The sequence below is a fragment of the Rhagoletis pomonella genome, unplaced genomic scaffold (genome assembly GCF_013731165.1).
Source record: "Rhagoletis pomonella isolate Grant_MI unplaced genomic scaffold, Rhpom_1.0 Rhpom_scaffold_00298, whole genome shotgun sequence".
Taxonomy (NCBI): domain Eukaryota; kingdom Metazoa; phylum Arthropoda; class Insecta; order Diptera; family Tephritidae; genus Rhagoletis; species Rhagoletis pomonella.
In genome coordinates this window covers 68983-80945 of record NW_023458852.1, presented here as the reverse complement: position 1 = coordinate 80945, position 11963 = coordinate 68983, and the positions used below count along the sequence as shown (strand labels likewise).

Here is an 11963-nt window from a genome sequence, read left to right as displayed (position 1 = left end):
ACTGTCCAATCCCCGATTGTCACCTAAACCGAAATTCCCTGCAAATCCGGGGAGTTTCCCTCAAGCTGACTTCCCTGCACGCAATACATAATTTGTAGGCTATGTATGTCGCTTTCTGATTCTTGTAGAAACCTTTTTTTATTTTTTCTGGTTTCTTTTCACTTCGTACATATCTTGGAAACCCCAAATTTATTTATTTATTTATTCATTTCAGTCTTTGAAACAGAATTTCTTACAGACATTGATTAAATTTAGAGTAGTTAAACAGTTTCAATAAACTTAATTTAAATCAATAAAGGCTATCGTTGAAATTTATTAGCGCAGAGTGTTTGTTACAATGGCGAATAATTCTCGCTATCGGTTCGTTGTACGAGTATAGCGACTTATGCGAACCTTCAACGAACATTTTAGGATTTCTGAGATTAATATTAGATTCCTGAATTTGAAAAAGATTAGATATCTCTGAGCAGACAACGCTTCCAGATAGAATATTGTGTGCAAATATCAGCGACAAATACGACCTCCTGTCAGCTAAAGATTGGAGGCCAAGGAGTTTCCTCCTCGAGGTGTATTCTGGAATATCGTGGCCGTTGAAAAATTTTTTCACAGCCAATCTGGTAAATTTCCTTTGAATTTTCTTTATTCTGTCAGAGTGCTTTGCATAGTATGGGTTCCATATTAGCGCCCCATATTCTAAATATTCCGAACCAGAGCGATATAAAGTGCTTTAAGAGTCATAGGGTCCTTAAAATTTTTAGTGTTCCTCATTATGAATCCCACCATCGTGTAGGCTTTAGACGAGACTAAATCAATGTGTTTTTAAAAAGTAAGTTTCGTGTCAAAAATAATTCCCAAATCCTTAATTTCGGATTTACGCAATAAATCAACACCATTTAGGGAATAGCTGAAAATCCTGACAGATGCGCGACGGGTATATGAGACAATGCAACACTTACTGATGTTGAGACTTAGATTATTGATGGTACACCAATTCAAAAATGCTTTTAAATCATACTAAAGTTTTTTACAATCCAGCAGGCAGTTGATATTGAGGAATATTTTAACATCGTCTGCAAACATTAAGCATTTCGACGATATGATATGCGACGGTAGATCGTTAATAAAAAGTAAAAATAATAAAGGGCCTATGTGAGTTCCTTGAGGAATACCCGATGTAGCATTGACTTCAATGTTGGAGTTGGATGAATGAGTGAAATATGCAGAAAGTACGAAAACGCAAAACCAGCAAGAAGCTGCTAGTTTTATGAAGAGCTGATTAATTTGTTATTTTCCGATGCAATGTTCTTAGAAAACTAGTATTTTCCATCTTATTATATATTTAAAAGGTTTATTTTGTCAATTGCAAAGAGTTGCAAGAGAGAGTTGCTTTTAGAGAAAAGCACCACAAACAATTATTTTGTTAATGTGAATTACATTAAGCATCATGCCATCTGCTGTTTTTTTTACTAGAAAATAGTTGCTGGTAAAAATTTGTCCAGTAAAAATCCAGTAAAACTTGCAAGTTTAGTTGTCATTTTTGCTTTCTCAATTTCCCCTCTTTTGCTAGTTTCCTGCAAGTTTTTGCGTACGAAAACGACATCCAGTAAAAAACCATTAAAATTAGTACTGGATTTACTGGATAGTGTGTACGCGAACAGGGCTAATATTGGCTTACTCTCCGAAATTTGGTTACTGGCAAGTTACTGGATATTTTTTTGCTGGAGAATACGAAAACACAACTAGTCTCGTAGTGATGTCGCAATCCTAATCTCGTTGGATTTCGTTCGGATACAACCTGAATTTTGGTAGTATAATGAAAATGACTTTGAGCTAGAAGAAGTAATAGAGAGTGGGCTATCTCTAAGCCTGCTATGTCTTTCTCCCCTTCTTTTTGAAAAAACTGGAATGGTCGAACATTGATATTTGTTGTCTATAACTTTGCGTTCAACACATCATTATAAAAACAAGGAGAGACGCCAAGTTTGAAGTTTATGCTTCTTATACTAGGTTCACATATAAGTAGATTATCCTCATTTTCGAGCTTAACACCCTAATCTGTAATTATAAAATGAGATTAGCCATATAAAATTCGTCCCTTGTTTATCTGTAATTATAAAATAATCTCAGATTTAACCGATAACTTTTCGGTGTCCATCCTAGTTTTATCGATTGTTTTGCGAAAGAGAGGAGAAATGCCAAATGTAAAAGTAAACAAAAATGTACGCTAGCAAGTAAAAGAGGTTTGTAAAGGTATTTCTAATAAAATGTTAAGTTAAAATATATTTATATTGCTTATTATAGCAGAAAAACGTGATCACGGTGGCACAGAGAAGAAACATAACTTTTCCTTGAGATGTGAGAATAACAAGCACAACAAATTTGACTGCTAATAATCTGAGATTTGCCTGTGTAAACGGGGCGATTAAAAAACGAGCTTTGATTGAGATAATATTGATATGTGAACATAGTTTTAATTCATTTATATTTGCATCTTTCTTCACTAGCGTAAAGCACGACAAGTGAGTTCTACTGCTTCCAGTGTGCTTTGTAACGTAAGAGATAATATCATCTTCTTTAACGGTGTTTTAAAACGAAGAGAGGTGGATCCATCTTTTCTTGGCGACTACGTCGACCTCAGAGTTATCATTCTTACCAACACAAACGGTAGCGCGTGTTATTTTCACTTTCCCGTTTTGTGTATTTCTCCCCTCATTGGATGCAGCATCGAAGGTGTTTGCCGGTGAGAGTGCGTTCGCATTAACATTGGCATTAGTTGCGATCCTCTGACTATTGAGAGGACAAAAAAGAGAGTAAATACGGTTCTCTCTCTGTTAGAAGTTACCAGTTTTAGTCCGAGAATTTTTTGCTGGTAAATTCTGGTAAATGTGTCAAACGATCAGCTGTAGTGTGTTTGGCAACCAAATTGTAAACAAAAGAAAAGTGCACTCTGCTAATTCATGTTGAAAAGTATTTAATTACTTGTTCTAATGAATTTGAAAGTATTTTTCGTTATTTACATGTGTGAGCTGAGTGTGTTTACATACAAAATAAGCAAAAATTTACAACCAAAATTTGGAGGTTATGTTGAAGTTGACAGAAGTTACCATTTTTACTAGAAAGCGAACCCGTACTTTTCAATGTTACTCTCTCGCTCTGAGCAATAGGAACTATTGTACCAGGCGTAGCTGGAGGTTTGTTAACAGCGCGAGAGGCAGCAGCAGCGTAGGTACTAGCCGACATGAGGACGTTGGTATTTCCAGAAATAGCAGCAGTGGACATGATAGTGTTGGTGTTTGCACAACTAACATTGGCAGTAACAGTAGGAGAAGCATTGGTCGTAGTAGTAGAAGTGTTAGTATAAATAACAGAAGCAGCATTAGAATCAGTTTTGGTACGCAATGCATTAGTGACAGGTTTGTTTACACCACTATCTAGAGGTCGGAAACTATCGATAGTGAGCACCATCGATAGTGACCGATAGTTTTTGTCATACTATCGATAAACTATCGATAGTTTTCGATAGTGGAAAGAAATAAAAACAGAAATATATAACTTGAAATTATGCAAGTAACCAATCATTTTTATTTAAAAATATTATCATATCCACATGCTTTGGCTTTAGTATAGATCTACGATCTGTTATTATTAGGCCAGCTTTGCTAAATATTCTTTCTGAGTCTACTGACGTTGCTGGGGTGCAAAAATATTTTGGTAGGACGTTCTTCACTGGATTTAGGACATCAGTTGAAACCTGTGAAAAAAAAAACTAGTACAAAATGCGAAATTGAATTGCTGCATGAGATATGCTTACCTTCCAAGCAAGAAGTGGATCAGTATCCTTTGATACATTTCGTTGTTCAAAATATTGTCGTAGTGTAATAATTGCATCTGCCCGACTCGATACTCTTTTTCCTTCCAGTCTCTTCTCCACAAAATCAAAAAACGAAGATTCGTCCTGCCGGTTTTTTTGTAATTCAGTAAAATTTTCGTTTCTCTGATCCGTTGCAATTAACGCTGCAATTTCTTTCTCAAGATTTTTGCTAGCTTCATTGGCATTTGTGGTTGACTGGAAACCCTCTTTCTTGAAACGAGGGTCTAATATCGTTCCCATTCTTGTTAATGTTCGCAACTCATAAGGCGCTAAACGTTTGCGAACGGAGGCTAGCAAAATCGAGCAAAGTGCGCTAGCCTCTGATGTTGTTAAACTCCCTTGCATTGTATTAAGTTTTTCGAATATTCCAAAGGACATTAGGATTATTAGAGATATAGTAACGTAATTAACTCCGGAAATCTGTAAAAATTACAAGACGTGGTTTAACAATACCCAACATGAATTTCTGTGGCTTTAAAAAAAACTTGCATTAAATTAGTTTTTATAAGTATTTAATAAGTATAATATCAAACTTATTTTAACTTTTCCACAAAAAAGTAAACATTTTACAAGTATTGCCAGCGCATATTTAAAATTATTCTTACAGTGTGATGCAAATGTTTGCGAAAACACTTATAATTAGGGGTATGAATATATATTGCAACTAATTAAAAATAAGCGCTCATTTATAAATAAACACACCGGTTCAGTTGCGTCTTGAAAAAGTTTTAGCAAATCGACCACCTCACGTAAAACATTGATTTCATAGGCGGACAGTGGTACTGGAGCCTTCACTGTTGACAATAGAACTTGCGATATTGCATCATTTGTTTCTATGATTCTCTTAAACATAAAGTCGGTGCTATTCCATCTAGTTGGAACTTCTTGCAATAAGCTATAAGGGCAATTTATTTTCTGCTCGATTTTAAATTTTTCATATGCTATCGTACTGAACTTGAAAAAGGATACAATGTGTCTGCACTTTTTTCGTAAGTCGGATAGTTCATTGCTTTGTGACAAACCGTCTTGCACTACTAAATTTAATGTATGTGCATAGCAACCAAGATGTGTTTTTTTTTAGTAGAGCACACGCATTGATCATCGAATTGGCATTGTCTGTAACAATGCAACGAACTTTTTGAAAAATCTCCCAATCATCCAATACGCTTTGTATGGAATTCGCTATATTTGTGGCTTTATGATTGGTGGAATCATCGAGTTTTTTGGTTGACAACACGGATGACTTGATCTCAAAATCCACAAGAAAGTGGCATGTAAGGGTTAGATAACACTCATTCGCTACAGATGTCCAAGCGTCGCAAGTGATGCTGACATGTTCAATATCAGCCAAGGTAACTTTCAATTTTTCCTTAGAAAGGTCGTACTGTTTTTTTAATAATATATCACGCAATGTTTTCGAGCTTGGCAACACATAGCGTGGATCTGAAACCCGAACGAAGCTTCTGAAGTCTTCGTCATGCACAATGTTATTAATCTGGTCAATGCGTAGTCGATATCCTTTTTTCTTTTTGAATCATTTTCATATTCAATAGCTCGACTAAAATAAGACGCAACTGCTCTTATGCTGGACTGGCGACTGCTTGAACTGGTATAGAAGTTAACATCTGAATTCTCTTCGTTTTCCTCGCAGTTAGGATGAAACCTAGTTAAGTGGTCACGCAGGTTGCTTGTGTTCCCACTGGTTTTATACACCTTTCCACATTTAACGCATTTCGCTAATTTTTTATCCTGCGATCTAACAAAGTATTTCCATACCTGAAAGCATAATAAATAATAAGGAAATAGTTATTACATTAAGTAATATATAATGTTTATACTTTAGAAAAGCCTTTTTTGCGTTTAGTGCCGCCGTTGCTAGAGTGTGTGACTGCAACGCATTCATCGGAATCGGTTGCACTATTTTCAACAGAAACTTGGACTTCTGCCTCTGAAAAATGATAAAACAAATTTGAGTGGATTGTAATTAACATTTCTAGTTTATAATCATAATTACCATTTCTTCCCTTTTCAATCAGATATTTGTTCATATTTACTCTTTTTTTTGCAGCAAACACAAATGGCGCAGTCAATTTCATAGCGTCTATTGAATTTGACATATATAAAAGTGCAGACAATCAGTAGCGAATTAGAGCATGAAAGCGAATAGACAAAGTATGATAGTGAAGAAAACAAATTTAAAACTATCGATAGTAAGGAAAACTATCGATGGCATCCCGATAGTCGAAAACCATCGATAGTATCGATAGTGCCATCGATAGTTTCAGACCTCTACCACTAGCGTTGATTATGTTGAGCTTAGTATACATAACTGTTGACAGCGCTGCAAAGATTTTTAATTTCGGCATTCAGTTGTACAATTAGTCTGTTCCTTTGAACTTCGGACTAAAACCTGTGGAACTGTCAAACTACAATTTTACGCTCTCAAATGAGAGTAAAAGGAGAACAGATGCAGAAGTGCATAGGAACGCAAAAAGCACTATTTCCTGTAAAAACGTCAGACGGTTTGTTTACATGTCATTGGTACTACACTGATTTGGCTGAAATATCACTAAATAATTATTAAAATCTATACATATTCAAATATTTCGTTGTTTACTTCCATTTTTTATCAAATATAAGGTTCTTTGCTTTCACCGCTTTCTGTTTTTGATTGCACATGTAAATCAGCTGATCGTTTGACACTTTTCATGAACTTACAGGAAAAAAACTCCGGACTAAATCTTGTAACTTCTGACTAGGAACAGTTGCTCAGTTACTCTCTCAAATGTGTTCCCACTTACAGGTTTTATGTCAATAGGAACGACTTCCTGTAAGTTCTGACTAAATCCTGTAAACCGGACTGCTATTGGAACAGACTAAAAATTAAAAACTGTTTCACTTACGGTAGACTGCATTGAACGTACTTCGGCATGTAGTTCCTCAATTTTTTTGATTTGTTGTGCCTTATCTTCGTGCAAGGCATTAACAAGATAATTCACTCGCGCATTCTCAGCTCTAAGAGCACACATTTCGCTAAACAACGATTGTAGTGTTAATTGTTGCTTATATGCATTTTCAGCTTGAGTCGTAGATGTTTGGCTTTTCTGAGAGTTAGGCTGCGGTTGCGGAACTGCAGGATTAAATAGCATTCGAAGCAGATATGGCAATAATATTCTCATCCAAAGCAGTGGAAGCGGGAGGCGAGCGTATAGAAGCACCACGCTTTTCGATGCAGACTTTGCAAAAAAAGGTTTATCAGTCGAGAGCAAAAAATCGAGGTCAGTCGGATTAATACCAACACAACTGATATGGAAAATTTCTTTGCATTTATCACACTGCACTTTCGGTTTTTGTCCGCATAGACAAGGCATGATTAAAACGATATTTTAATATTTTTTAATGCCTTACTTTTTGACTCCTGCAAATTCCTGCTGGTAAAATTTTTATTTGCAAGAATTTGCAGCTCTCTCGAGTTGTTACGCTCTCGAATTCGCACTCTCTTGCAAATATTTTGGGTTATTGAATGTATTTCCAGTAAAAACTTGCAAGCACTAGTAACAATTCGTAACAATTTTTTGATATTGATTGGACCTAGTAAAACTCGAAAGTTTGCGGAGCGATAAAAAACACCTCGGAATTCAATGACACTCTCTAGACTGTGTGTATTTTAGAGATTTTTTGCATCATGTGCCGAAATTGTGAAATTTTTTTCTTATTTTAATCGTAAGTATGTACACAGTATGCAACTATACCCGCCTTTAACCTAACTGGGAAGACGCATACATTCTTACCTATATTTGTACATACATATGCATGAATGCGTTTAGTTCACTTCATGTGCCGCTAGTAATTATAGGGGTATTCACGATCTGGTGCATACTGTCTAGCATGGTGCATAGATAGCATAAATAGCATGATTGTTGTTGTTTCATGTGTTCAAACAACAACAAAATTAGCTATCTATGCACCATGCTAGACAGTATGCACCGGATCGTGAATACTCCTTATGTATAAATTGCCACTAAGCAAAAATGCATGAAGCGAAACCAACCGCAAATCGCCGAAAACGAAACCAACGGGACAAATTTTTTTACTCAGGTTTCGCAGATTTGGGATTATATCTGGGTCATACATACTCTAAGGTATCGGACAACAACAATATTAACACGAATCTCCTTCTCTCAAACATGAAAATTCACTTAATCTTGAGACACCTTTAAATAGACGAAAATTAAAAAAGCACAACATGAAACTAAATGGTAGTTTATATTTAAGGTCCACCACTTTTTTGCATTATACTTGCCTCTCTTCGCCTGCCTTGTATTATTTTGAAGTCAATAAAAAAAGTATTCGACAAAAAAATCTGCGATTAGCTTTCTATAAATCAAGTCGGTAGTATTTTTTAATGTAATGTAACAGTCCAAAATATTAAAAGGTTTTTTTGCCGCGGAATCCACCAAACTAAAAAAAGGGAAAATATAGTTTTCTTCCAGCATTTTCGGCCTTATTTCACAGTAAAATAAAATAGTTCCATATACTCTTCATAACCAATATGTTTTCGGTGGAAAGCTATTTGTAACGTAACAGTCTTTTGAACTAATCTAATTTTTAGATGACCTTGTTTTCCTATTTAGTTAAAGATTTTACAAGCAACATTGGAAGCGGTATCAATGTGAGCTAAAATGTAATGTAACAGTCTGCGTTTTGGGTCATGAGGAAAAAAGGCGAGTGCAGCACCGTACTAGTGATAGAAGGGAAACTTCTTGAAAAAACACATGTGTGCAGCGCAGAGAATGAGACGAATACAGTTGCTTATCTATCTATCTATTATATATAATACGCGAAGGCATTTTTTGTGCAGCCTAAAACATCTGCACCGTTCGATCGATTTTCAAAATTGGGGTGTCAAATTAAAGCGCTTGGCCTGTAGATGTGCAATAAGGTTTTATTTTTTCGAAAAGAGTTGCCACCTGCTAAATAATTAAACTCAAGTTATTTACTAATCAATGCCCTCAGCTCAAAAAGATTTTACTTTTTCGAAAAAAGTTGCCACCTGTTAAGAAATTAAGTTCAAAATTATACGCGAAGGCATGTTTTGTTCCGCATAAAAGATCTGCACCGTTCGTTCGATTTTCAAAAATGGGGTGCAAAATGAAAGCGCTTGGCCTGTAGATGTGTAAACTGGTTTTATTTTTTCGAAAGGAGTTGCCACCTGATAAAAAATTGCATTCAAATAATTTAATAATCAATGTCATCAGATCCACACCGTTCGTTCGATTTTCAAAAGTGAGGTGCCAAATCAAATGGCTCTCGCTGTAGGTGTGTAATAAGGTTTAACTTTTTCGAAAAGAGTTGCCACCTTTTAAAAAATTAAGTTCAAGTTATTTTAAAAGCTTAACCAATTATTGCAAAATGGGCATAAATGGAAATAGTTTTGAAAATGTTTGTTTCTTAACTTAACTTTATGAGGGTTGCCACCTGTTAAAAACATCAAATTCAATTTGAATTAGGGGAATTAGGTAATAGAAATATGTATTTGTGCCAGACGGTAAAGGTTAAGTATGTAGTAGTTTGTAAACATCTTGATGAGGGGTGCCACCTGTTTGAAAAGTCTAATTTATATGAAGTATAAAAAATATGGACGTCAAGCGAATGAATCTTAAGAGATCTTTAGTTGGAACGTTTAGAATATTTTTAAAGAGTTTGAAAAGGGCTGCCACCTGTTTAAAAATTAAGTTCAAATTATTTAAATAGTTAAATAAATTTTTACTAATTGGGTACCAATCGCAGTAGTTTTGAAAATACTTTATTTCCTAACTGCATGTAGGAGGGTTGCCACCTGTTTAAACAATTAAATTCAATTTGAATTAAGGCAATGCGGTAATTAAAACAGGTATAACAATATGGGTGTCAGACGAAAGAGATTTAAGAAGATTTTAGATTGAACATATTTTTAATAGGGTTGCCACCTATTCGTAAAGTCTAATTTAATTAAATTATCGATATAAAACTAAAAAGTGTTACGAAATCTTAGTTTGCACATTGGGAATATATTTTATGCGTTTGAGGAGGGTTGCCACCTGTGTAAAAAGTTATAAAGCAAAAAAGTATTAGCATCTTAGTTTAAACATAAGGAATATTTTTAAAGCATTTGAGGAGGGTTTCCAGCTGTTTAAAAAGTTAAATTCAAATTATCTATATATATAATACGCGAAGGGATTATTTGTGCAGCATAAAAGATCTGTACCATTCGCCCAATTTTCAAGAATGAGATGTCAAATTAAAGCGCTTGGCCTGTAGATGTGCAATAACGTTTTACTTTTTCGAAAAGAGTTGCCACCTGATAAAAAATTGCATTCAAATAATTTAATAATCAATGCCATAAGATTCACACCGTTCGTTCGATTTTCAAACGTGAGGTGTCAAATAAAAGGGCTCTGACTTTAGGTGTGCAATAAGGTTTAACTTTTTCGAAAAGAGTTGCCGCCTTTTAAAAAATTGAGTTCAAATTATTTAAAAAGCTAAACCAGTTATTATAAAAAGGGCATAAATGGAAATAATTTTGAAAATCTTTGTTTCTTAAGTTAACGTTATGAGGGTTGCCACCTGTTAAAAAATCAAATTCAGTTTGAATTAAGGGGATTAGGTAATAGAAATATTTGTGGATGCCACACAATGTAGTTTAAGTACGTAGCAGTTTGTAAACATTTTGAAGAGGGTTGCCACCTGTTCGAAAAGTCTAATTTTTATGAAGTAAAAAACATGGACGTCAAGCAAATGAATCTTAAGAGATCTTTAGTTTGAACGTGTAGAATATTTTTAAAGTGTTTGAAGAGGGCTGCCACCTGTTTAAAAATTAAATTCAAATTATTTAAATAGTTAAACCAATATTTACCATTTGGGTACCAATCACAGTAGTTTTGAAAATACTTTATTTCTTAACTGCGTGTAGGAGGGTTGCCACCTGTTTAAACAATCAAATTCAATTTGAATTAAGGCAATGGGGTAATTAAAATAGGTATCTATGTCTATAATCTATATATATAATACTCGAAGGCATTTTTGTGCAGCATAAAAGATCTGCACCGTTAGCTCGATTTTCAAAAATGGGGTGCCAAATTAAAGCGCTTGGCTAGATGTGCAAACTGGTTTTATTTTTTTGAAAGGAGTTGCTACCTGTTAAAAATTAAACTCAAGTTATTTATTAATCAATGCCCTCAGATCCGCACCGTACGTTCGATTTTCAAAAGTGAGGTACCAAATTAAAGGGCTTAGGGTGTGGATGTTCAAGAAGGCTTTAATTTTTCGAAAAAAGTTGCCACCTGTTAAGAAATTAAGCTCAAATTAATTAAAAAGTTAAATCAATTAATAAATATGGGTATCAATCGAAATGGTTTCGAAAAGGCTTTATAACATAACTACGTATAGGAGGGTTGCCACATGTTAAAAAAAATTTAATTAAATTTTAATTTAATAAATTTGGTAAGTAAATCGCTATATGGGTGTCATACAAAAGGGGTTTAAGAAGGTAGTAGTTTGGAAATATTTTGAATAGGTTTGCCACCTATTTGAGAAGGCTAATTGAACTGAATGAAAGAGCTTCAAGAAATACTTAGTTTTGATAGTTTAGAACGTTTTTGATGTGCTTGAGGGTTGCCCAGCTTAAAGGGTTAAACTAAAATAATTTAATAAGTTAAATGAATTACTAACCGATGGTACTCAACGGAAATGGGTTTAAAATCCTTTATTTAAGAACTATGTTAAGGATGGTTGCCACGTGTTTAAAAAATGAGTTTCCGCTTAATTCATCAGATACTTGAAATATTTATTACAATGTCAGGCGAAAATTATTTAAGGAAATTTTAGTTCGAAAATAATTTTTAAGAGGGTTGCCGCCTGTTTTGAAAGTGGTACTTTGTTTAATTATACACAAGTTACTTGAAATTTTAAAATATGGTTATGAAAAGAACGAGTGTTAAGAAATCTTTAAATTGACCATTTGTTTTTTTCTGTTGAAAAAATTAAGCTCAAATTATTTAATAAGTTGAATGGATTGTCAAAACATGGGTATCAATCGAAATGTGTTTGAAAA

At 34.4% G+C, this 11963-nt stretch overlaps 1 protein-coding gene across 1 annotated transcript; it reads right to left on the bottom strand.

Annotated features, from left to right (window-relative positions):
- Nucleotides 1-4965: 4965 nt before the first annotated feature.
- LOC118750547 lies at nt 4966-5965 on the bottom strand. The gene is made up of 3 exons (XM_036485275.1): nt 5886-5965; nt 5710-5819; nt 4966-5647 (listed from the first exon to the last, which is right to left on the bottom strand). Exons 1-3 carry the CDS (start codon nt 5917-5919, stop codon nt 5264-5266), a joined length of 528 nt encoding a protein of 175 aa, XP_036341168.1. The 5' UTR covers nt 5920-5965; the 3' UTR covers nt 4966-5263.
- Between the last annotated feature and the right edge of the window lie 5998 nt (nt 5966-11963).